The 24,464-nt window shown below is 47.9% G+C and overlaps 2 protein-coding genes across 2 annotated transcripts in view; both read right to left on the bottom strand.

Moving 5' to 3' along the window:
- Positions 1-1,932: 1,932 nt before the first annotated feature.
- STX17 (syntaxin 17) lies at positions 1,933-16,807 on the bottom strand. The gene is made up of 8 exons (XM_028736021.2): positions 16,661-16,807; positions 13,927-14,077; positions 11,896-11,961; positions 9,940-10,168; positions 8,099-8,217; positions 7,961-8,011; positions 5,494-5,580; positions 1,933-3,556 (listed from the first exon to the last, which is right to left on the bottom strand). The coding sequence occupies exons 2-8, from the start codon at positions 14,047-14,049 to the stop codon at positions 3,305-3,307; spliced, it is 927 nt and encodes a 308-aa protein (XP_028591854.2). The 5' UTR covers positions 14,050-14,077; positions 16,661-16,807; the 3' UTR covers positions 1,933-3,304.
- Positions 16,808-22,308: 5,501 nt separating this feature from the next.
- LOC114600182 (transketolase-like protein 2) overlaps positions 22,309-24,464 on the bottom strand; it is a 32,248-nt gene continuing 30,092 nt past the window's right edge. Inside the window, exons 14-15 of the mRNA XM_077932680.1 lie at positions 23,921-24,040; positions 22,309-23,078 (exon numbers count right to left, since the gene is read on the bottom strand). Of these exons, the coding sequence (XP_077788806.1) occupies positions 22,906-23,078; positions 23,921-24,040 (293 nt within the window). The 3' untranslated portion in view covers positions 22,309-22,905. The remainder of the gene's footprint in view (positions 23,079-23,920; positions 24,041-24,464) is intronic.

Raw genomic sequence — 24,464 nt, 5'->3', positions numbered from 1 at the left:
TTTACTGGGGCTTGCTCCTGAGAAAAGAGCGCAGGATAGTGCGCACCCAGGAAATAATCTCTTTCAGCTTCTGCCATCTGGAAGAAGGTACAGGGTTATAAAGACTAGCCACCTGAGAAACAGTTTCTATCCAAATGCAATTTTGGTTTTAAAGGCAGTGTAAGGAGTCCCTAGAAGGACACAGAGCCTAGGACCTGTCGATAACAAGGTCAGCGGTTCAAATCCCTGTGACGGGTCATGTGGCCAGCAGGACTAAGCTGCTTCTGGCGAACCAGAAGAGCACGGAAACGCCGTTTACCTTCCTGCCGGAGCAGTACCTATTGATCTACTTGCACTTTGATGTGCTTTCGAACTGCTAGGTGGGTAGGAGTGGGGACTGAGTAACGGGAGCTCATTCGAACAGCCAACCTTCCGATCAGCAAGCCCTAGGCTCTGTGGTTTAACCCACAGCGCCACCCGCGTCCCCATAACCATGCATAGACTTGGGCAAATTGGACTCTAGTTCATGAACACTGATGCCCCAATAAAGTTCTTTAGTTTTGAAGACTCCACAAGACTCTTTTGTTATGACATTAGGCAGTGCACTGCCGCCCCCTCTTGGCCTTCTGGGAGAACTGAGAGACTTGTGAATTCCCAAAGGTCTCAGGAGGAGAGAATTATGATCCTCTTGCAGCAGGTTTCTCATTCTTATTCCTATTCCTTTTCCCTTGGGATAGGCTGACATAGTTTGCACTCCCTCCTAGAACCACAGAAGGGACCCCCAGGGGACATCTATCCCAACCCGCTGCGATGCAAGGAATCACAGCTTTCTTTCATCGGTCCAGAATCTTCCAACATTCCTTGGACGGACACAAGTTCGAGTGCTACAGGAGAGGAAGGGAAACTATCCTCTGTTCACTTTCTCCACGAAGGGTTTTATAAACTTCTATTGTGTTGCCCCCGACTCACCTTTTGTCTAAACTAGAAAGTCACAGACGCAGAGTCAGGCTGCTGGTCCATCTAGCTCCATACTGTCTACACGGAGTGGCAGTAGCAGCAGCTCTCCAGAGTTTCAGGCAGGGAGTCTCTTTCCCAGAGGTGCCATCGGGGACAGAACCAAACTCCTTAACAACCCTGAATTTGCAGCACCTAAGCGCAAGGGAAGGGGCGCGGGTGGTGCTGTGGGTTAAACCACAGAGCCTAGGACTTGCCGATCAGAAGGCCGGCGATTCGAATCCCCGCGACGGGGTGAGCTCCCGTTGCTCGGTCCCTGCTCCTGCCAACCTAGCAGTTCGAAAGCACATCAGAGTGCAAGTAGATCAATAGGTACCACTCCGGCGGGAAGGTAAACGGCGTTTCCGTGCGCTGCTCTGGTTCACCAGAAGCGGCTTAGTCATGCTGGCCACATGACCTGGAAGCTGTACGCCAGCTCCCTCGGTCAATAAAGTGAGATGGGCGCCGCAACTCCAGAGTCGTCCACGACTGGACCTAATGGTCAGGGGTCCCTTTACCTTTACATTTAAGCACAAGGGAACAAATCCCTCCATTCTTTATAGATATATAGATATACTTATTTCATTAAAATTTATACAATGGTGGATTGTTTTTTTAAAAACCCTCAAAGCGGTTTACAAAACACAGAAAACCATGAAATTATTGGGAAGAATTAACAACAATAATTAAAGGCTCCAGAAATCAAAACAGCAACAATAACAGATTAAAACTCGAATCAACTCTCTGTTAGGCTCACCTAAAAAAAAGTTATTGGCAGTTGTCAAAAAGAATACAGTGAAGGCGCCTGCCTTGCGTCAAGAGGCAGGGAGTTCCAAAGATTTGATAAATGCAGAGCGGCTATTACGTGGGACCTGAGACAGTGGCAGCTCCACGGATCAAACGGTTGAGTGGTGATTTCTTTTGCTTTTGTAAAAGACAGTCTTTGAACACACAAGTAACTACAATTTTTAAAATGGTTTTTATTTCCCATGTCATTAAGAATTCCCACTTTAATTAAATCACCCAGTAAAACAATTTGCTGCTCCGCTTAACAAATGGCGTATAATGGACGTTCCCCACAACCTCACTACCATCTCTGGGTTTAGGTGGGCAAGTTCAAAATATTTAAGAGTTGTTTTCATGTGGAGGGTGGTGCTTGTGACCCACACAACAGTGACCCACTGACACCAGAATCCTAATCTTCTGTATACTGTTCTGTACAGGCCAGACAACAATGTTGAAGTCCTGAGTCCACCGTCAGAGGAACGAAAAAGCCACAGGTCTTGGGCTTCAGGTAAGACACAAACCCTGATGAGAGACAAGAAGACCCATCCTGCCACCCAGTCCTGGGTAGGACCGAGATGCAGAGACATCATCTTCAGATGCTCAATTGAGACTTCTTTTATGCCGGAGAAAAATGGAACTCCTTTTAAGCACGTATCAAACTTTACTTATAAACGTTGGAGCACTTAAAAAGAAAAAGGCTTCGTATTCAGAAACCTCAACACCCAGCAAAAAAAACCCAACTGTCAGCGGAGCAATGGCACAGTATGGCGTTATCTTTGGCTCATCTTTGATTCCCTCCCATCAGAATTCGGCCGATGTGGCAATGGGGGGAAAGGGATTATGGGAGATCAGTGTCCCGTCCAATATATACAGAAATTTGGCCACCACAGAGTCCTCCAACACTTGGTGGTCGATAGCGGGTACTTCCGAAGAGAACCTGAAACACTGTGAAGATTCGTTTGCAAAGCACGGTTCCGATTTTCCTAAAAGCAACACTTTAAAAAAAGAGAAAGAGCAGGACTTCTGTCCTAAAGCCTGAAAGGTTAAGTTTTGGGAAAGTCTGCACCTTAAAAAAAAATAATCCCAAGAATGCAGCACTTGGGCAAAGGAGAGGGTCAGTTACTTCACCTGAGCCAAACAGGTGTATGAAAAGAGTCCAGGCTTTGAACTTCCAACTAGGCTAAGGATTCCACCACAAAGAACCCTGAAGGAGACATTTATTTGTATGCTCGCAGAGAAGATGGACCAGGCACTGAACCATTTACGACTTAAAATCTCGGTCTTCCGTTTCGCCACGAAAAGGTGTCTTGCGAACGATGCCCCCTTAACTCTCGGACGAGGAAGGTGCTTTTTTGGCACACACCTTCTGACCTGCCTCTGGCTTCCGTTTTCAAAATGGAAGGACGAGCCTTCTCTGCCCCGACAGAAGAGAGGGGCTGGGGGTTACCCTTTCCAAACGCTGCCAGGGCTGGATCTGCTCTTCAGGTCCGTCGGGCGCAAGAGGGATCCAAAGCGGAGGCGGGTGGCTAACCAGAGGAGCCCCCCTTCAGCTACATTCTCGGTCGCTTGGTCTGGGGAGAGCTGGGCAGCTGCAGGAGGAGGGAGCCGAGAGGCCTTCAATCATCCTTTGCTTCTTTCTCTGGATCAGTTTCCCACCCGTGAAGCCCAAAACTCCGCCGCCCAGCGCGGCAGCAATGCCGGCCACTTTGAACCCGGCCAGGAGCCCAATAGGACCGCCAACGACTCCGCCAATGAGGGCGCCGGCGACAGGCAGGGCGGCCAGCTTGAATTTGGCAGCCTGGAGAAGAAGCAAGACAAGAGAAAGGAGTGAGCTGGTGTTGCAAGAAAGTACCGTACTTTTCCGCATATAAAGGTAAAGGTAAAGGGACCCCTGACTGTAAGGTCCAGGCGTGGCCGACTCTGGGGTTGCGGCGCTCATCTTGCTCTATTGGCCGAGGGAGCCGGCATACAGCTTCCGGGTCATGTGGCCAGCATGACTAAGCCGCTTCTGGCGAACCAGAGCAGCGCACAGAAATGCCGTTTACCTTCCCGCCGGAGTGGTACCTATTTATCTACTTGCACTTTTGATGTGCTTTCGAACTGCTAGGTTGGCAGGAGCAGGGACCGAGCAACGGGAGCTCACCCCGTCACGGGGATTCAAACTGCTGACCTTCTGATCGGCAAGTGCTAGGCTCTGTGGTTTAACCCACAGCGCCACCTGCGTCCCTTTCCACGTATAAGACAAGGGTTTTTTCTTAGAAAATTTTGCCAAAAAAGGGGGCGGTCGTCTTATACAGCGGTAATTAATCAGGGGGTAGGACGTGGGATTGGTTGCTCCTGCTACCCGGAGATTGTCAGTAATATCCAAAGGCGACACGATGACCAAGTACAACAATTCAATGTCAATATAAACTATTTTTATACAGTGGTACCTTGGGTTAAATACTTAATTCGTTCCAGAGGTCCGTTCTTAACCCAAAACTGTTCTTAACCTGAGGTACCAGTTTAGCTAATGGGGCCTCCTGCTGCCGCCGCTTTGCCAGAGCACAATTTCTGTTCTCATCCTGAAGCAAAGTTCTTAACCCGAGGTACTATTTCTGGGTTAGTGGAGTCTGTAACCTGAATCATCTGAAACCCAAGGTACCACTGTAATCTATACAGAACGTAAAACAATATGAAATATATGAAATATGCACTCTCTGCAAAAGCAAATAAACAGAACAAGCAGACAGAATAAACCAGCTCCCCCCTATGTTTCTTCCTAACTTATTGGATAATTAATTTTTTAAAAAATGATGCTCCAATCAAAATCCTGGAGTCGAAAGAGAAATTCACACTGAGAAACACTTGTAGAAAGTCTTCCATCCATATGTGTTAGAGTTTTAATGCACTTCAATGTTTTACTGTTGTATTTTAATCTTGTTTTTAAGTTGTATTTTAATCAACTTCTTTTTATTATTTATTGTTAGCCGCTGGGGAGAGCGGGATAGAAATAAATAAATAAATAAATAAATAAATAAATAAATAAATAAATAAATAAATAAATAAATAAAATTATTATTATTAAACAGAAATCTTCTAAATCTCTGAAAGTCACAGAATATGCACTCTTGATGAATTCTCTAGAAAACATAGAACCAAATAAACCAATGTCCCCACTGTGGAAGGACGTGTGGATCCAGAATTGGCCTCCACAGTCACTTACGGGCTCATTGTTAAAACCATGTTTATGGAAGACAATCTTCCTCGGCTACGAGGGATCGCCAAAGACTACCTGAGGAGGAGGCACTGAACTGCAGCCTTCCCTATGGTTTTCTTATGGCTCCAGGCTGAGTTGTCATTGTAGCTTATGAGGGAGGCGTGTCACCTGAAAGACAGTGTTTTCTGCTGCTGCTGCTGCAGAGGCAAAACCTGAACCAATAGATTCAGGCGACAAGAAAAGAGATTCCAACTAAACATCAGGAAGAACTTTCTGACAGTAAGAGCTGCTCTACAGTGGAGTCGGCTCCCACCAGGAGGCAGCGGACTCTCCTTCCTTGGAGCTTTTTAAGCAGAGGTTGGAGGGCCACCTGCCAGGGATTCTTTAGCTGAGATTCCTGCATTGTCGGGGGTTGGACTAGATGACCCTCGAGGTCCCTTCCAAATCTAAGATTCTATGATTTTTTGATTCAATGGAGTATTGCTGGAAAGCAGAGTGCCGCTGGTTTGCCAGGAGACGGATGGAGAGAGCCCTACCCTGGACAGATTCCTGGTCCCCTCTTCGACATTCACGGCGGCCGTGTTGACGTTATCTTCAATCCTGTCGATCTTCTCCTGCTGAGCCTAGAAGACACAAAAGGGTTTTCAAGCGAAACGGCAGAACAAAAGCACACACACACCCCGCTTCAAAGTACCAAGCGTGGAGTCTTCCGAAGTCCTGGATTCCGAAAACTAAAAATAGCCTTTTCTGGCTGAAGCCTATTTCCGTCCCTTTCCATTCAAAGCTGAACCACAATAATGGACTTTCTCCACATGGTTTCCCCAGTAGTGATGTATGGACCATAAAGAAAGCTGACCGCCGAAGAATGGATGCTTTTGAATTCTGGTGCTGGAGGAGACTCTTGAGAGCTCCATGGACTGCAAGGAGATCCAACCTCCCCATTCTGAAGGAAATCAGCCCTGAGTGCTCACTGGAAGGACAGATCCTGAAGCTGGAGGCTCCAAGACTTTGGCCACCTCAGGAGAAGAGAAGACTCCCTGGAAAAGACCCTGATGCTGGGAAAGATGGAGGGCACAAGGAGAAGGGGACGACAGAGGACGAGATGGTGGGACAGTGTTCTCGAAGCTACCAGCATGAGTTTGACCAAACTGCGGGAGGCAGTGGATGACAGAAGTGCCTGGCGTGCTCTGGTCCAGGGGGTCACGAAGAGGTGGACACGACTAAAGGGCACAACAACAACAACCACCACAAGGCTGCCATCGAAGGTGATGCAGAAATGTCAACCGATGCGAAATGTGGCTGCCTAGGTGGTCGTGGGCCAGAAAATTCGAACGCAGAGCGTAATTCTGCACTGACTACTGGTGCATTTGGGGGCCCAATTCAAACTGCTGGTATTAACCTTGAAAGGAGGGGGTGGGCCATACAATTAACGCTGACACAACCCCCCCCTAAGTAGAATAATAGAAACATGACCACCTGACCCTACTCACTGTTCCCCCTCCCCCTTTTCCCCCTTCCTAATTGCTTAAACCAATTCATGAACCAAGAACTTCTACACTGACCGCTAACAATGAAACATATGTCGTAGATTTTCCCCCACGTTTATTATGCTCTTTTTGCGATATACAAATGACATGAGAAAACTTGGTATGCTGGTTTGTAAAACATTATTCTTGTTTATAGGTAAAGGGGCCCCTGACTATTAGGTGAAGTCGTGGCCGACTCTGGGGTTGCAGTGCTCATCTCGCTTTACTGGCCGAGGGAGCCGGCGTACAGCTTCTGGGTCATGTGGCCAGCATGACTAAGCCGCTTCTGGCGAACCAGAGGAGCGCATGGAAACGCCGTTGACCTTCCCGCCAGAGCGGTACCTATTTATCTACTTGCACTTTGACGTGCTTTTGAACTGCTAGGTTGGCAGGAGCAGGGACCGAGCAACGGGAGCTCACTCCGTCATGGGGATTTGAACCGCCAACCTTCTGATTGGCAAGTCCTAGGCTCTGTGGTTTAACCCACAGCACCACCCGCGTCCCATTCTTGTTTATAAAACCCAATAAAAAAATATAAAAAGGAGGGGTGGGGAACCTCCATCCCAGGGGCCAAATTCGGCCCACCAAGCCCCAACACCATTTGGCATGCAAGGTCCTGTGATATCAAGGGAGGGACAAGTTGGCATGTAGATGCTGCAAGAAGCCAAATTACAGGGAACCAGGCAGAGGGTTAGGGTTAGGGTTAGGGCTTCTCGGTAGTGGCACCTGCCCTGTGGAACGCCCTCCCACCAGATGTCAAAGAGAAAAACAATCTGACTTTTAGAAGACATCTGAAGGCAGCCCTGTTTAGGGAAGCTTTTAATGTTTAATAGACTACTGAATTTAAAATTCTGTTGGAAGCTGCCCAGAGTAGCTGGGGAAAGCCAGCCATATGGGTGGGGTATAAATAAATTATTATTATTATTATTATTATTATTATTATTATTATTATTATTATGTAAAGGGACCCCTGACCATTAGATCCAGTTGTGGCCGACTCTGGGGTTGCGACGCTCATCTCACTTTATCTACTTGCACAATTTGTCTACTTGCACTTTGACGTGCTTTCGAACTGCTAGGTTGGCAGGAGCTGGGACCAAACAATGGGAGCTGACCCCGTCGCGGGGATTCAAACCGCCGACCGCTGATGGGCAAGTCCTAGGCTCTGTGGTTTAACCCACAGTGCCACCCGCGTCCCTATTATTATTATAGGTGGAGATTTATACCGAAAACAGGACTGTATGCCCTAGGCATCAGCCAAGGCATGGGGAGGTCAATCCCGTGAAGTTCGGGTGCATAATAAGGCAGCTCTCCACAATGTGGTCCCTCGTACACCTGGCCCCTGCAGAAAGCCAGACTAAATTCCTCCCCATATTCCTCTTCTGACTCCAGAGACGTAAGAATTGTGCAGCTAACTTCTTCTTTTCGCCCCCTGAACGCAGAAGGAATGTTAAGACCCTAATCTTGCCATACTTACGTTAACAAGCAGAGAGAAGTCCGTCACCAGGTTGCTGAGCTCAATCAAGTCCTACAAGGAGATCCAAAAGAATGTGCTGTTATCCTTCTGCTGCTCTAGATTTCTCCAAGGGACCCTCAGAGTAGAAGCCCAGCCTACCTCCTCAAGCATTTCCCACGATTCCGCCGCGTTTTGATCCTGGGGGATTTCGGGGAGAGGGGAGAACGTCTGGATGTAACTCTGAGAGAGTCCTTCGTTGCTGGCATCGTAAAACGTTTCTGAGTGGAAAGATCACAAAGTCTCATAATGCGTCCCAGAGGGTTAACCTAGCAAGAGACAAAGAGCTCCCAGCCCTCCACCCCAATTCGATTTAACTGCCATCGGATAAATGGGAGTGGACTCTCCTTCCTTGGAAGTTCTTAAGCAGAGACCCTCCCTGCCCGCAGACTGTCTCGCCAGAGTGGTGCATGCTCTAGTTATCTCCCGCTTGGACTACTGCAGTGCGCTCTACGTGGGGCTACCTTTGCAGGTGACCCGGAAACTGCAACTAATCCAGAATGTGGCAGCTAGACTGGTAACTGGGAGCGGCCGCCGAGACCATACAACACCGGTCTTGAAAGACCTACATTGGCTCCCAGTACGTTTCCGAGCACAATTCAAACTGCTGGTGTTGACCTTTAAAGCCCTAAATGGCCTCGGTCCAGTATACCTGAAGGAGTGTCTCCACCCCCATTGTCCTGCCCAGACACTGAGGTCCAGCTCCCAGGGCCTTCTGGCGGTTCCCTCATTGCGAGAAGTGAGGCTACAGGGAACCAGGCAGAGGGCCTTCTCAGTAGTGGCACCTTCCCTGTGGAACACTCTCCCACCAGATGTCAAAGAGAACAACAACTACCAGGCCTTTAGAAGACATCTGAAGGAAGTCCTGTTTAGGGATGCTTTTAATGTTTAACAGACCACTGTATTTTAATACTTTGTTGGAAGCCACCCAGAGTGGCTGGGGAAGCGCAGCCAGATGGGCGGGGTATAAATAATATAGTATTATTATTATTATTATTATTATTATTAAGCAGTGAATGGGTGGCCATCTGTCAGGGATTCCTGCATTGCAGAGGGTTGGACTAGATGACCTGCAGGACCCCTTCCAACTCTACAATTCTATGAGCGTTATTTACGCAGGGCTGTCAACAGGGAGAAACCCTGCCGCAGAGGGCTTACAATCTAAAAACAAGCACTGGGGAAGACGATGGTGGCAGAGACAGTCAGAAGAAGAGTACATAGAAAGAAACACAGTCAAGCCTCGGTTCCCGAATGCCTCTGTTATCGTACGTTTTGGTTGCGGGTCCCAAATACCCGAAAGCAAATGCTTCTGTTTTGAAACGTTTTTCGGAACCCGAACGTGCAACCAATCCTGCAACCAATCGGAAGCTGTGCCTCAGTTTTTGAAAGTTTCGGAAGCTGAACTGGCTTCCGGAATGGATTTCATTCGAGCCCAAGCTTCCCCCGACCCCAGCCCCCAGAACAGGCAGCTATCCGCAAGCCTTCCGAGCACAGTGGGAACTTCTACTGCGCTCCGAAGGCTTGCGGATAGCTGCCTGAAGCCCCGGGAGCGCAGCGGAAGTTTGCGCTGCGCTCGGAGGGCTTCAGGCGGCTATCCACAAGCCTTCCGAGCGCAGTGGGAACTTCCACTGCGCTCGGAAGGCTTGCAGATAGCTGCCTGAAGCCCCTGGAGCGCAGCCTTTGAAGCCTCCGCAGAGCAGCGGAGTGAAGGTACCCCGCTGCCCTGCGGAGGCTTTGCGCAGCTAACCCCAAGCTAGAACAGGGAGACGGAGCGCTGCGCAGCGCTCCATCTGCCTGTTCTGGCTTTGGGCTTAGCCGTGCAGCCTGCATTCGCTCTATAGGACGCATACACATTTCCCCTTAATTTTTGGAGGGGGAAAAGTGTGTCCTATAGAGCGAAAAATATGGTACTTGTTTGAAAAAGGAACACGGTGCACTCATACCCCCTGCTACGGTGGTTGATCTGGTTAAAGGGGACTGGAGCAACGCCTCTTTCTCCTTAAACTGCCTCTTCAGTTCTTCTGCGGACTCCAAATGGAGCTGCAGAAACTCCTTGATGGCCCCCGACGCCTGGTCCTTCACCGGGTTGATCATCCTCTCCAAAGCGTGGAGGTCTTCCTTCCGGACCCGTAGGCAGAGCTTCTCCATCTCTCGGATATTTGCTCGCAGCTGCTGCAAATGACAATTCAAAAAGGGGGGTTTGTTGTTGTTGTTTTAATTTTTTATTTCCAAAACCCAAAAAAGAAAAATTACAAACATCAAATTCAACATCCATATTTAATTTTCTAACATAAACCTATTACATAATTAACTAAATTAAAATATACCGAATTACTCTAAACTTCTCTCTGCTGTATACAAATACAACGCAGTTAGAAATTTTATATTAAAGCTTTTATATTATAAATAATATTTCAAATTCCCCTATACCCCCCGTTCCCCTTCACCAGTGTGTGATCTCATTTTTTCCTCTTCTTCTTCCGTCTCATTGTGTTGTTATAATTTAATCATTGCTCAGCTGATTCTTTCATTATTTCCTTGCTTACCCCTGCACGTTTTACACGTTATCTATTAATATTCCAGTCCCGGAACCATATTTTTTCATATATTCCTTCACTCCCTCCCACTCTTTAATTATTCTCTGATTTGAATGGCCTCTTAACAGTTGCCGTCAGGGGATTTGGTTACACACAACCATTGAATAGAACTCTCTTCATACCTAACAGAATAGTTCAGGTATCAGGTGCAAATCCCGGGGACAGCAGCTCCATTCCGGCCCAGACAGCCTCAGTTCCTGGACCTGATATAAGCCTCTGAATCTCTCCTGGGCGCTTGCTGGGATAACTGCTCTAGTGCTTAAGTACTGGTCACAGGCAATTCCCAAACAGATTTGGGAGGACGCGGGTGGCGCTGTGGGTTAAACCACAGAGCCTAGGTCTTGCCGATCAGAAGGTCGGCGGTTTGAATCCCCGCGACGGGATGAGCTCCCGTTGCTCGGTCCCTGCTCCTGCCAACCCAGCAGTTCGAAAGCACGTCAAAGTGCAAGAAGATAAATAGCTACCACTCCGGTGGGAAGGTAAACAGCGTTTCCGTGTGCTGCTCTGGTTCACCAGAAGCGGCTTAGTCATGACCTGGAAGCTGTACGCCGGCTCCTTCAGCCAATAAAGTGAGATGAGCGCCACAACCCCAGAGTCAGTCACGACTGGACCTAATTGTCAGGGGTCCCTTTACCTTTACCTTTTAAAGGTTGCATAGAGAATGCCTTTTATTTTCTGTGAGACTACATCTTGGGCTAATATCCCAGGTATGGCCACCTATACTACCATCTCCTCCCTTTCTGTATTTTCAGTGCATTCTTTGGTTTAGAAAAAAACAGGATATAAATATTATTATTATTATTTATTTCATTTATGAATCGCTTCCCCTGAGGCATCGCCAGCCAAAGCAATTTACAACAAAAACATGTATAAAAAAGCTACACCTATTAAAAACTATAAAAGCAATTGCACATACAAGTTAAGAACAGTAAGCTATTTATGCTTGACATTATAGTCCAAAACGGCTTGCTTATTTCACATCTCATCGTATTTTCAGTTGCTGACAATGAAGCCATTTGCAGTTGTTGTATCATTACGGAGTGAACGGCACACCTCTGTTGTGTGTTGTTATAGGATCGTTGCAGGCAAGGGAAAAGGTCCCTGCCCCAAGGAGCAGCCAAATGTAAGATTCAACACAGGTTGGATAGTGGAAGGAGGAAGAAAGCTTGGATAGGCTTTAGGTTGGCTACAGTGCCCTACAAGGAGAAAGGGGAAATCTCTGCATTTTTGCTTCTGCTATTTTCTGGGGAAAACCAGCAACATTCACAACACACACTGGAATGGACTTTTCTACCTACTTACTTGAACCGTACGGCCAGCATTGATGTGCTCTTCGTGTAACCTGTCCCACAGTCTGCATCTCTGATACTAAAGGCAAGGAGAGAGAGAGAAAAAAAATTGTGTTTTTATGGGTCTACAGACAAAGGAAGGACAAAGAGAACCACCATTTACCATTCCCTGTGCTGTCTTAAGGCAGAGGAGATGGTGGGGTTTGGGGAACAGGCTATTCCAGTGCCTGCTGGCACGAAAGGATAAGATAAGCTATGTGCACACATCATTCCAAGCGACAGACTCACTCTCTCAATGGCAGCAAACTTTGCTCTCTGATTCTAGCTTAAGCCTCCATCAACAAAGAGAGCCCAGTGTTACCCAACAACGCTGAGGAATGTCACAAAACCCATTACGCAAGACATTCACAACTCCTTGTCCCAGGGACTCTTCAATTGTGACAATATAATAATAATAATTTATTATTTGTACCCCGCCCATCTGGCTGGGTTTCCCCAGCCACTCTGGGCGGCTTCCAACAAAAATTAAAAATACATCAAAATGTCACACATCAAAAACTTCCCTGAACAGGGCTGCCTTCAAATGTCTTCTATATCTAAGATTTGACGTTTTCATCCCCAGAAAGTTTTTGATTTGAGTTTCTACTGAAATGAGGCTGCATTTTAATGTTGTACTTTAATCTTGTTTTTAAGTTGTATTTTAGTCAATTGTTTTATACTTGGTGTTAGCTGCCCTGAGCCCGGTCTTGGCTGGGGAGGGCAGGGTATAAATAAATTTTAAATTTATTTATTTATTTATTTATTTATTTATTATTATCATTATCATCATCATCATCATCATCATCATCATCATCATTATTATCATAGCAGGTGCACAGACTGAAAGGCAACTCTCAATCCAAACCTTTAGACAGCCTCTTTTCTCTGTTTATAGCAGGACTCTTGAATGGGTACCCAGAGCAGGCATTTAAGATCAAACAAAATATTGGCCAATGGAGGCAGACCTCTACACTCCCAACATCCCCTAATAATGACCAGCCATTCAGCTGTTCTGCAGCAAATGGGAGCACCCCCAGGCTGCCTCGGCTGCCTCATTTTAAATAATAGTAAGGCCCCAATTGTGACGCGGGTGGCGCTGTGGGTTAAACCACAGAGCCTAGGACTTGCCGATCAGAAGGTCGGCGGTTCGAATCCCCGCAATGGGGTGAGCTCCCATTGCTCGGTCCCTGCTCCTGCCAACCTAGCCGCCTGAGAACCACTTTCTATCCAAATGCGATTTTGGTTTTAAACACAGTGTAAGAAACATGCGTGGCACTGTGGGTTGAACCACAGAGCCCAGGACTTGCCGATCAGAAGGTCGGCGGTTCGAATCCCTGCGACCGGGTGAGAGCCCGTTGCTCAGTCCCTGCTCCTGCCAACCTAGCCGCCTGAGAACCACTTTCTATCCAAATGCGATTTTGGTTTTAAACACAGTGTAAGAAACATGCGTGGCACTGTGGGTTGAACCACAGAGCCCAGGACTTGCCGATCAGAAGGTCGGCGGTTCGAATCCCTGCGACCGGGTGAGCGCCCGTTGCTCAGTCCCTGCTCCTGCCAACCTAGCAGTTCGAAAGCACGTCAAAGTGCAAGTAGATAAATAGGTACCGCTCCGGCGGGAAGGTAAACAGTGTTTCCGTGCGCTGCTCTGGTTCGCTAGAAGCGGCTTAGTCATGCTGGCCACATTACCTGGAAGCTGTACGCTGGCTCCCTCAGCCAGTAAAGCGAGATGAGCACCACAAACCCAGAGTCGGCCACGACTAGACCTAATGGTCAGGGGTCCCTTTACCTTTTTAAGGCCCCATTGTAAAGAAAAGGAATGGACTTTTAACAACCATTTCAAGGTGGAGGGGTTTTTTGAGGAGGGGTGCGGAAATTGTTGTGCAACAGAGCTAATTCCACTTGCCCAACTTTAGTTCCAATCAAAGCATCTCAGCTTTGCCTAAGTTGCGCTAATGTCAGTAAAATTATACAATATCAACTTAATATTCAGGGGAAAAAGGTAAACCTTCTCAATATTTATCTGATGCTTTCTTAACCTCTCCAGATCTGTTGGAACGGCAACTTTAATGAACTTCTGGATGGCTGGCTCAAGGCGACGCAAGTTAAGCTTTTCTTCATCTTCAGACATCGTCAAGTTTCAGTAGCGCTTTATAAACCTAAACACAATAAATAAATAAAAATTAGCCTAGTAAGAGATACTGACCCTTGCAATTTTCCTTTCTGCTTGTGTTTGATCTTCAGCGCTGAAAAAAACCAAACTTCCCGTAAAAAGACAGAAGCTAGTCAGGTGAGAAGACAGCATGTGAAAATTCTCTAAAAGGGCCCTGGGTTACCATTAAAGCACTTTTATTTATTCTATAGGGACGCGAGTGGCGCTGTGGGTTAAACCACTGAGCCTAGGGCTTGCCAATCAGAAGGTCGGCGGTTCGAATCCCCGTGACGGGGTGAGCTCCCATTGCTCAATCCCTGCTCCTGCCAACCTAGCAGTTCGAAAGCATGTCAAAGTGCAAGTAGATAAATAGGTACCACTCCGGCGGGAAGGTAAACGGCGTTTCCGTGCGCTGCTCTGGTTCGCCAGAAGTGGCTTAGTCATGCTGGCCACATGACCCGGAAGCTGTACGCCGGCTCCCTTGGCCATTAAAGCGAGATGAGCGCCGCAACCCCAGAGTTGGCCACAACTGGACCTAATGGTCAGGGGTCCTGTTACCCTTTACCTATTTATTCTATATGAAAACCACTGTCTCTAACACATTTTTATGTGCCACCCACATCGACAACCCGCAAGCCAGAAAAGTGAGAGCTTGCTGCAGCTCTGTCCTCAGCTGCAGAGAGAGGGAATCCACGTCAGTCTCCACTGACAGCTCCCATGACAGGCAGAAATGATACAGGGAGAAATATTCTGAAGATCCATCTTCTAAGAAACGCAGTCATGGGAAGAAATCCATACCTGCCAGTTTTCTGCCAGTCATGCAGCTGTTAAAGCAGGGTTGCCAACTCACCCTTACAGCACCAGCCTGGGCTGCTCTTGTGTTTTATTCAGCAGGATGATAAATAAGGGTTGGCAGGTGAAGCTTTTCCATGGCATGGAAAGATAATTGGCTACTGGCGTCGCCATATCAGCTAGTGCAGGGGTCTGCAACCCGCGGCTCCGGAGCCGCATGTGGCTCTTTTACACCTTTGCTGCGGCTCCGGGGCGGATACTAGCGAGGGGAGGAGGCGCATTGTGCGCCCCGACACTCCCCACTGTGGCGGGCGCTGTACTGGCTGTGACGTCGCATGGTGGCGGTGCGTGAGTTAGACACGCACCGCCCCGACGTCACCTTCCCGCCCGCCCGCCCGCCCGCTACATTGTAAGGGGCATGTACGCTGGTCACTGTTTTGAAGGGGAGTGAAGAACACACACACACAAAAAGGTAATTTGTTAATTTAACGTTTATTTCTATGAGGAGGAGTAATTCTGAGGGTCAAACAAAGAAATAATAAAAAAGTGACACACAAAAAAGTGACATTATTTTTATAATGACGAGTTTTGTGGCTCCCAGTTTTTTTTTCTTCGGAAATGGGTCCAAGTGGCTCTTTTTGTCTTAAAGGTTGCAGACCCCTGAGCTAGTGGCAGGCTGAAAAGGTGGCAGCCCTGGGCTAAAGGCGCAGGAGATTTGCCGGGGGGGGGGGCGGAATCGTAATCCTTAATCAAATAAACACCCACGGACCACCACCACTCCAACATGCGCACTCCATCATCAGTACTGTGGAGATTATAATCTAGCCCAATGGTTGCCATTAATTTGATTTTGAATTGATTTTAGAATGCATTTCAATTAATTGATTGTGATTTTATGTAAACTGTGTCACTTTTATTGTTGTTAGCTGCTCTGAGCCCGGCTTCGTCTGAATAGGGCAGGATATAAATAAAATTTTATTATTATTTTTTATTATTCTTCATGGTTTTAGGGTTGTTATTACTGGATAAACAAGCAAAACATGAGAATGAATCTTCCGGTCCCCTGGCCCCAACAAGGCTCTGAGGAGTCAGTGGTGCGGAGGTTCAGACTATGCTAGACTAGGACCTGGCAGAGACCAGGGTTCGAATCCTGAGGCTCACCGGGTGCCACCCTGGGCCAGTCCCCGCCTCGCCTCCCTCGCAGGGCTGTCGCGAGTACAGATGGATGCGCGCCACCTGGAAGGGCCGCAGCCCAGTGGCAGAACACCCCCCTTGGCACCTGTGACCTTTGGCTGCAGCACCAGGGCAGCCTGAACCCCTGAAGACTTGAAGTGTTCATCCCCCCAAAAATTTTTGATTTGAGTTTCTACTGAAATGAGGCTGCATTTTAATGTTGTATTTTAATCAATTGTTTTTATCCTTGGTGTTAACCGCCCTGAGCCCAGTCTTGGCTGGGGAGGGCAGGGTATAAACAAAAATTATTATTATTGATTATTATTATTATTATTAAGTCCCCGGCTGCTGCCAGCCCGTGTGGGCAGCCCTGCGCTGGAGGCAGGCAGATTCCCGGGTTCCTGGGAGAGATCCAGGCGCCGCAATGAGCTGGGTCTTCTCCTCCTACTCCTCGCCCTCCTGCCTGCGAGTTTCCCTGGGGCGCATTCCGACGTGCAGGGCGACCCGCAAGCGCAGAACACGGGTGCAGGGTCAGGATCCTGCCTCTCCCGGCTAAGGGAAAGCCTCCCTCGCCCCCTCCCCGGGCGGCCCTCTTCCCTCCCCCCCCGGGGGCGCCTCCACTCACCGGGCGCAGCTCCGGCCAAACCTCCGGACCCCCAACCCGGAAGAGAGTCCGGGAACAACAGGAAGCGGGAGGGGCCGCGAACCATCGAGCGCCCCGGGCCAGAGCGGCCATCCGCTTCCGGGAAGCGGGACTTCCTGGCTGCGCTTGAAGCCACTTCCGCCCTCTTCTCCCAAGGGCGGAAGTGAGGTCGATGGAGAGCAGCGAAGGCAGGACTTCCTGCCTGACTCCTACTTAAATTATTATTAATTTAGCCAGGATTCTTGCAAAGTTGCCTTCCGGCAGCATCCCTCCCAGCCGCGACAGCAATTTCAGGGGTTCCTGCCTGGCTCATGCTGATCTGGTACTCCTGCATTGCAGCGGGTTGGACTGGATGACCCTCAGGGTCCCTTCCCACGCTAATGTTCTGTATTAGTAGTAGTAGTAGTAGTAGTTGTTGTAGTATCCCGCCCTTCATCCATAGGTCTCAGGATAGTACGCACCATAAAAGTACAAAATACATTATTGTTGTTGTTATTATTATTATTATTACAGTGGTGCCTCGCAAGACGAAATTAATTCATTCCGCGAGTTTTGTCGTCTTGCGATTTTTTTCGTCTTGCGAAGCACGGTGTCGGGAAAGTTTTGGAAAAGCTTCAAAAATCACCAAAGTCTTTAAAAACCTCAAAAAAGGCTACCACACCGCGTCCTATGAGTTGCTCCTCGAAGTCAAGTCACAACTGTATTAACGGTGTTAAGAAAAAGGAAACAAACTTGCAAGACGTTTCCGTCTTGCGAAGCAAGCCCATAGGGAAAATCGTCTTGCGAAGCAGCTCAAAAAACAAAAAACCCGCGAGTTTTTTGTCTTGCGAGGCATTCGTCTTGCGAGGTACCACTGTATTATTATTCCTTCCTTCCTTCCTTCCTTCCTTAATCACCCATCAGGCTGGGTTTCCCCAGCCACTCTGGGCGGCTTCCAACAAGAGATTTAAAATACAGTGGTACCTCGGGTTAAGTACTTAATTCGTTCTGGAGGTCCGTTCTTAGCCTGAAACTGTTCTTAACCGGAAGCACCACTTTAGCTAATGGGGCCTCCTGCTGCCGCCACGCTACCGGAGCACGATTTCTGTTCTTATCCTGAAGCAAAGTTCTTAACCTGAAGCACTGTTTCTGGGTTAGTGGAGTCTGTAACCTGAATTGTCCGTAACCTGAGGTACCACTGTACATTAAAACAGGACTGGGTGCAACAGCCCTCTCCCCTCCTGTGGTTTTCAGCAACTGGCATTCAGATGAAGACTGCCTCCTTTACTGCAGGTAGCGCACAGCAATTCTGGCCATGAGCATTGGATAGTCTTTTCCACCATAAATTTGTCTAATAATAATAATAATTTTTTTTTATACCCTGCCCATCTGGCTGGGTTTCCGCAGCCACTCTGGGCAGCTTCCAACAAAACACTAAAATACAATAACCTATTAAACATTAAAAGCTTCCCTGAACAGGGCTGCCTTCAGATGTCTTCTAAAAGTCTGGTAGTTGTTCTTCTCTTTGACATCTGGCGAAAGGGCGTTCCACAGGGCGGGAGCCACCACCAAGAACCTCTGTCTGGTTCCCGGTAACTTGGCTTCTCGCAGGGACGGAACCGCCAGAAGGCCCTCGGCGCTGGACCTCAGTGTCCAGGCAGAACGAAGGGGTTGGAGACGCTCCTTCAGGTATACTGGACCGAGGCCGTTTAGGGCTTTCAAGGTCAGCACCAACACTTTGAATTCTGCTCGGAAACGTACTGGGAGCCAATGTAGGTCTTTCAAGACCGGTGTTATGCGGTCCCGGCGGCCGCTCCCAGTCACCAGTCTAGCTGCCGCATTCTGGCTTAGTTGTAGTTTCCGGGTCACCTTCAAAGGTAGCCCCACGTAGAGCGCATTGCAGTAGTCCAAGCGGAAGAGAACCAGAGCATGTACCACTCTGGCAAGACAGTCTGCGGGCAGGGAGGGTCTCATCCTGCGTCCCAGATGTAGCTGATAAACAGCTGTCCTGGACACAGTATTAACCTGCGCCACCATGGACAGATGTGAGTCCAAAATGACTCCAGGCTGCGCACCTGATTCTTCAGGGGCACAGTTACCCTAGTCATTGTTGTTGTTGTTGTTGTTGTTGTTGTTGTTGTTGTTGTTGTTGTTGTTGTTATTCATTCATTCATTCCTCGCCCATCTGGTTGGGTTTCCCCAGCCACTCTGGGCAGCTTCCAACAAGTGATTAAAAATATGTACATTAAAACAGCAGTCATTAAAAACTTCCCTAAACAGGGCTGCCTTCAGATATCTTCTAAATATCAGATAGTAGTTTATTTCTTTGACATCTGATGGGAGGGCGTTCCACAGGGCGGGCACAACCACCAAGAAGGCCCTCGGCACTGGATCTCAGTGTCTGGGCTGAATGATGGGGGGCGGAGATGCTCCTTCAGGTATACTTAATAAAAACAAGAGCCAAAACAAAACAGTAACCCCACCTTCTCCCACAAAAATATTTAAAGAACTGTACAGTATGTATTATATGATACTGTCTCCGTATGTCTCTGTAAGTGTCAGGTTGTTTCTTTCAGTTTGGAAAAAGCACTTTTTGAGTAATGAGTAAAGCTATAGGTGGCAGCTTTGGGGCAGAAACGGAGTGGCTTACAACAACCCCTGCCCCACTGGGAAGACCATAAGCAGGACTGGGTGCAACAGCCCTCTCTCATCCTGTGGTTTTCAGTTGAAGACTGCCTTCTCTATTGCAGGTAAAAAGGTAAAGGGACCCCTGACCATTAGGTCCAGTCATGACCGACTCTGGGGTTGTGGCGCTCATCTCGCTTTATTGGCCGAGGGAGCCGGTGTACAGCTTCCGAGTCATGTGGCAAGCAGGACTAAGCCGCTTCTGGCGAACCAGAGCAGCGCACGGAAACGCCGTTTACCTTCCCGCCGGAGCGGTACCTATTTATCTACTTGTACTTTGACGTGCTTTCGAACTGCTAGGTTGGCAGGAGCAGGGACTGAGCAACGGGAGCTCACCCCGTTGTGGGGATTCGAACCGCCGACCTTCTGATCGGCAAGTTCTAGACTCTGTGGTTTAACCCACAGCGCCACCCATGTCCCACCTATTGCAGGTAGCGCACAGGAATTCTGGCCATGAGCATTGGATAGCCTTTTCCACCATAAATTTGTCTAATCTTTTAAATTGTCCAAGTTGGTGGCATTTTCTTTTCTCTGTCTTGAATCTTCTAACATCCACAGTTGTAGAACTGTAGGCTTGAAAGGACCATGAGGGTTATCTATTCCAACCCCCTGCAAGGCAGAAATCTTTTGCCCATCATGGGGCTCAGACCTGCCACCCAGAGATTAAGAGTCTCTGCCAACTGATCTAGAAAGATTCCAGCAATTAGGTCTTTAGTCACTGCAAGTCCGGTCACATTGACCGGTCAGAGCATATGACACAGATATTCAGACCCTGCCTATGAGCATAATACTTCTTCCTTCTGCCACGACTTGCTGAGCAAAGAATAAGCTCAGGGCTTAAGATCCTGGAAAACCTCAATTTGTGAGTAATTATATTTAAGTGCGCGTGAATTGTGCAAACACTCTATATGTTTAGTCTTTGATATTAAATCTTTCAAACTTCTTAATTATATCTGCAGGGAAGTCGTTCTACTTAATGTCCATGCTTAAAGAGTTGAGCCAATCTGTTAAGAAAGAAATCACATCAAACTCCTCCACGCAAACGAAGGTTACCCCTGCAGGCCAGATTCCCCTGTTCCACTACACAGAGCGCTCACTCTCTCGTCACCATTTTTAAATGATTAAACTTGTCCTTTTGCTCTGGGCCCAGATCCCTGCATTTGCTGTCTTTGCTATGGCTGCTGTCCAGCCAGCCAAAACAGCTTTTATCGGGTTAGTTATGGGGTGTTAGGGGAAGGGTAGCCATGCCCCTTCTGGGGTAGTTGCCCACCTTTGGTCCCCACCCAGCACTCAGCTCCCACCTGTTTGTCCTAGTTGTCGTCAGCATGCAACAGCCACAACCCAGGAAATGGCTTTGACTGGCCAGCAAAACCAGGAGAGGGAAGCCAATTGGTTTCAAACCCTCAGTAATTTAGGGATTTCCCCTGCATGCAAAGACAGCTCCAGCAGATTGAGCTGACAAGATCAACAGTGGGTTCCACGGTCAAGAAGGTGGTGTTCTAAGAATTCTAAGGTCCCAAATATAAATGTTCATAAATGTACAAGGCAAACACATAAATAAGTATATAAACCACGTACCTGAAATAGTAAAGGTAAAGGGACCCCTGAGCATTAGGTCCAGTCGTGGCCGACTCTGGGGTTGCGGTGCTTCATCTCGCTTTATTGGCCGAGGGAGCCGGCGTACAGCTTCCGGGTCATGTGGCCAGCATGACTAAGCCGCTTCTGGTGAACCAGAGCAGCGCACAGAAACGCCGTTTACCTTCCCGCCGGAGTGGTACCTATTTATCTATTTGTACTGGCATGCTTTCAAACTCTAGGTTGGCAGGAGCAGGGACCGAGCAACGGGAGCTCACCCCGTCGCAGGGATTCAAACCGCCGACCTTCTGATTGGCAAGTCCTAGGCTCTGTGGTTTAACCCACAGCGCCACCTTCAACGGTCCCTTCAACGGTCAAGAAGGTGGTGTTCTAAGAATTCTAAGGTCCCAAATATAAATGTTCATAAATGTACAATGCAAACACACGTATACAAACCACGTGCCTGAAATTATAGTACAGGACAGCAATCCTGACTCTCCCAAATCGACCTCAATACATTTCTCTGAAAGGAGGGAGAAAATGGGAAAAGCCTTCCCTTTGTCTTTTTGCTTACAAATCCTGTCTTAAGGGCATATTTGTGCATGAATAGGGCGAGCCTGTGACCTGGATTCAGGAACTAAAGTATTAACCGTCACAAAAGAATGGCCGGGCTGCCCAGGTTATGCAATCAGTGACCATTATCAGGTATCCTGGCAGGCAGGATTTCTGCTGTAGACTCGCCTCCTTCAGTGATGTATGTATGATGTTTTGGGGGGTGGTCTTGAGCTACAGAGTGGGCAATTTCAAAAGTCTGTATAAGGGCTTGTGCACCATTCTTCAGGGTTCTCCTCTCTCCTGCGTGTGGTGAGTGAGAACCCTGTTGCAACAGATCAATAAAGATCAGGCTTACTAGCTGCTTTGCTTCTCAATATACTCTGGTTGGCCTCTGTTATTTTCTCCTACCATTAGGAAACCCACGTACGGGCTCTTGGGTACCCCATAAGGGGAAAGGAGCCGTTTTTTCTTAGAACAGTGGTTTCTGCACGGGCTGTAGGTGGGAATCGTCAGCTTGGGAAGGGAGCCCATCTTGGAATCTGCTGACACCAGCAGATGAATGTATAGCCTTGTTCTTGCCTCTGATGTTATTTTTGCTTTGCCTGATAAGGCCGCTGGTTAGTTACCAGATGGTAACTCTGTTTGTTATGTGACTTAATTTCTACGTATGCATAAAAGCTACGGCAAGGGAATGTCTCTAGAAGTTTAAGCCTGTGGACTCCATTTTGCAGCCAAGGGATGCGTTCTTAAATGTCACAGTGCTGTGTTTTATTGAAGAAATCCCTCAGAGCTGGCCCTTACTGCAGAGATGCCAAACACTTCACGAAGCCAACAGGTGAGCACTTTTGTTTTTTATTGACTCGCTGGGTGAACACTGTTTGTGGATAGCAGTTACAGTACAAGGAAAAACAGGGAAACGGCCCTTTCCGTTTCCGACTAAGACAACAGAATTCATAAACGGATTTTTTTGTCAGAGCTATATGCGTTTCCACAGTCAACATTTACTCATGTGTCAGTAACCTTTCCTGGTAGGAATCTCTACCCAAGCTGCCCATGGAATGTCAGGCTCGAGAAAACAACAGCCACAGAAGTTAGGCGTCAGGCACAAGGGTAAAAAGGTTCAAGTTAAGACAAGCACTATTTATTGTTCCAATAGGACAACCGGGACACTTTTTGGGCCTAGAGAAGTTTGAGAGCAAATAGAATGGCTTGGGGATGGAGGGGAAACAGGGACAGGACGGTCATTTGGTCAGTTAAAAGCTCCATTCGCACTCAGCACAAGGTCAAAAGGAAATGCTAGCAGCATGTCTGTCAAAACTGGGACGGAGAAGTCAGACAAGGGTGTGTTTGGGGAGACACTTTTGGCTCTTCAGAAACAACCTCTCTCCAAACTCCACCGCCCTCCCCACCAGCCTCAAGGCAGACAAGGGGAATCAGTTGGCAAAAGTGCTCTTCACGGCGGTCACAATATGCTTGGCGCTGATCCCAAACGCATCCAGGAGCTCGCTGGGCTTCCCGCTGCGCGGCACGGCCGACACCGCCAGGCTCTGGACCAAGATGCCAGGTTCTCCGGAGACAGCCGCCGCCACAGCCTCGCCAAGACCTCCTAGAAAGAGAGAGGGAGAATTTTGGAGCATGATCCACGAAGAAATAAAGGAAATATTAAGAATATCATATAGTAAAAGGCCAGAGGCATTCCTTTTAGGAATTTTAAATGACAATATTCCAAAAGACAAAACTAATTTTTTCTTATACGCAAGGTCTGCAGTAAGAATCCTGGTGGCTAAGTACTGGAAAGGGAATCAGTTACCCACTAGGGGAGAGTGGCTATGTAAGCTCTCAGAATACTTAGAATTAGCCAAATTGACAGATATAATAAGACAAAAACCAAAAAGTGAAGTAAAAAAAGAATGGGAGTGCCTAAATGAATACCTCAAAAGCCAAGGTTCGAGGGCAGAAATCTGGCTGAGTCTGGAATAACCTTGTGAAGTGAAAGGATATGAAAGAAGGATTTATATCTAGATGTTAGGATAGAGGTGATAAAGAAAACAGGAAAATAGGAAGACACGACGAGAGATAAAGGAGGTGCTGTGGGATTGGTGGAAGTCAATCTCTTGTTGTTGTTTTAGTGTTTATAATATTAACTTGTAAGATATGGGTTTGTTTGTTGGTTTTTTTTAGTTTTCGAATGTTGATTTTTGTGTGTTGTGTATTGCTATTTTTTGATATCTTCCGTGTTGTTGTTGTGTGATTACTAATAAAATTTATTTTAAAAATCAAAAAATTAAAAAAAAGAAAGAAAGAGAGAGAGGGAGGGAGGGAGGAATCGCTATCCAGATCGTGCGACCGTCGAAGGAGGGCAGCAGGGAGAAGTCAAGAAACGGGCCAGAAATTGATGGGAAATGTGCTGTTCCCAGGTGCCTTGCTCCACAGCCGCAACCCACTTACCTTCCTTGTAGTGGTCCTCCACGGTGATGATTCGGCCTCCGGTGGCTCTGGCATTGGAGATGATGGTTGCAGCATCCAAGGGCTTGATTGTAAAGGGGTCGATGACCCGGATGTGGGTGCCTAAGAGGAAGCAAAAGGCTTGTGGGAAGGAGCATTTGGGGCAGGGCGGAAAGGAGAGCTGCCATCAACAGCCCAAACCTCCGGCGAGACCTGCAGCCGTCCGTTATTCCTGCATCGCAGGTGGCTTGGACTAGATCAGGGACGTCCAGGGAGATCAGAGTTGTTGAGCTTTCTTTACGGGTGGCAAACCAAAATTGTTGATGATCTTTGGGGGGGGGCAGGTCAAAGTTGCTGACACTTGGACTAGATCAGGGACGTCCAACTCCCAAGAGACTGCGATCTACTCCCAGAAAAAAACCTGGCAGTGATCTACCCATTTTTTTTGGGGGGGGGGGGACATCAAAATTGTTGACACAGTAAGGGTGCAGAATTAAAATACCGTATTTTTTGCTCTATAAGACGCACTTTCCCCCTCCTAAAAAGT

Source organism: Podarcis muralis, chromosome 8 (genome assembly GCF_964188315.1).
Source record: "Podarcis muralis chromosome 8, rPodMur119.hap1.1, whole genome shotgun sequence".
NCBI classification, from domain to species: Eukaryota; Metazoa; Chordata; class Lepidosauria; order Squamata; family Lacertidae; genus Podarcis; species Podarcis muralis.
This window is presented reverse-complemented; position numbering and strand designations above follow the sequence as displayed.

Coding starts and splice junctions, on each gene's coding strand:
- STX17 (XM_028736021.2), bottom strand. CDS start 14,049: ATGTCTGAAGATGAAGAAAAGCTTAACTTGCGTCGCCTTGAGCCAGCC. Junction 5,581..7,960: donor ACTTCTCTCTGCTTGTTAAC/GTAAGTATGGCA, acceptor TGTGTCTTCTAG/GCTCAGCAGGAGAAGATCGA. Junction 3,557..5,493: donor GGACCAGGAATCTGTCCAGG/GTAGGGCTCTCT, acceptor CTTCTTCTCCAG/GCTGCCAAATTCAAGCTGGC.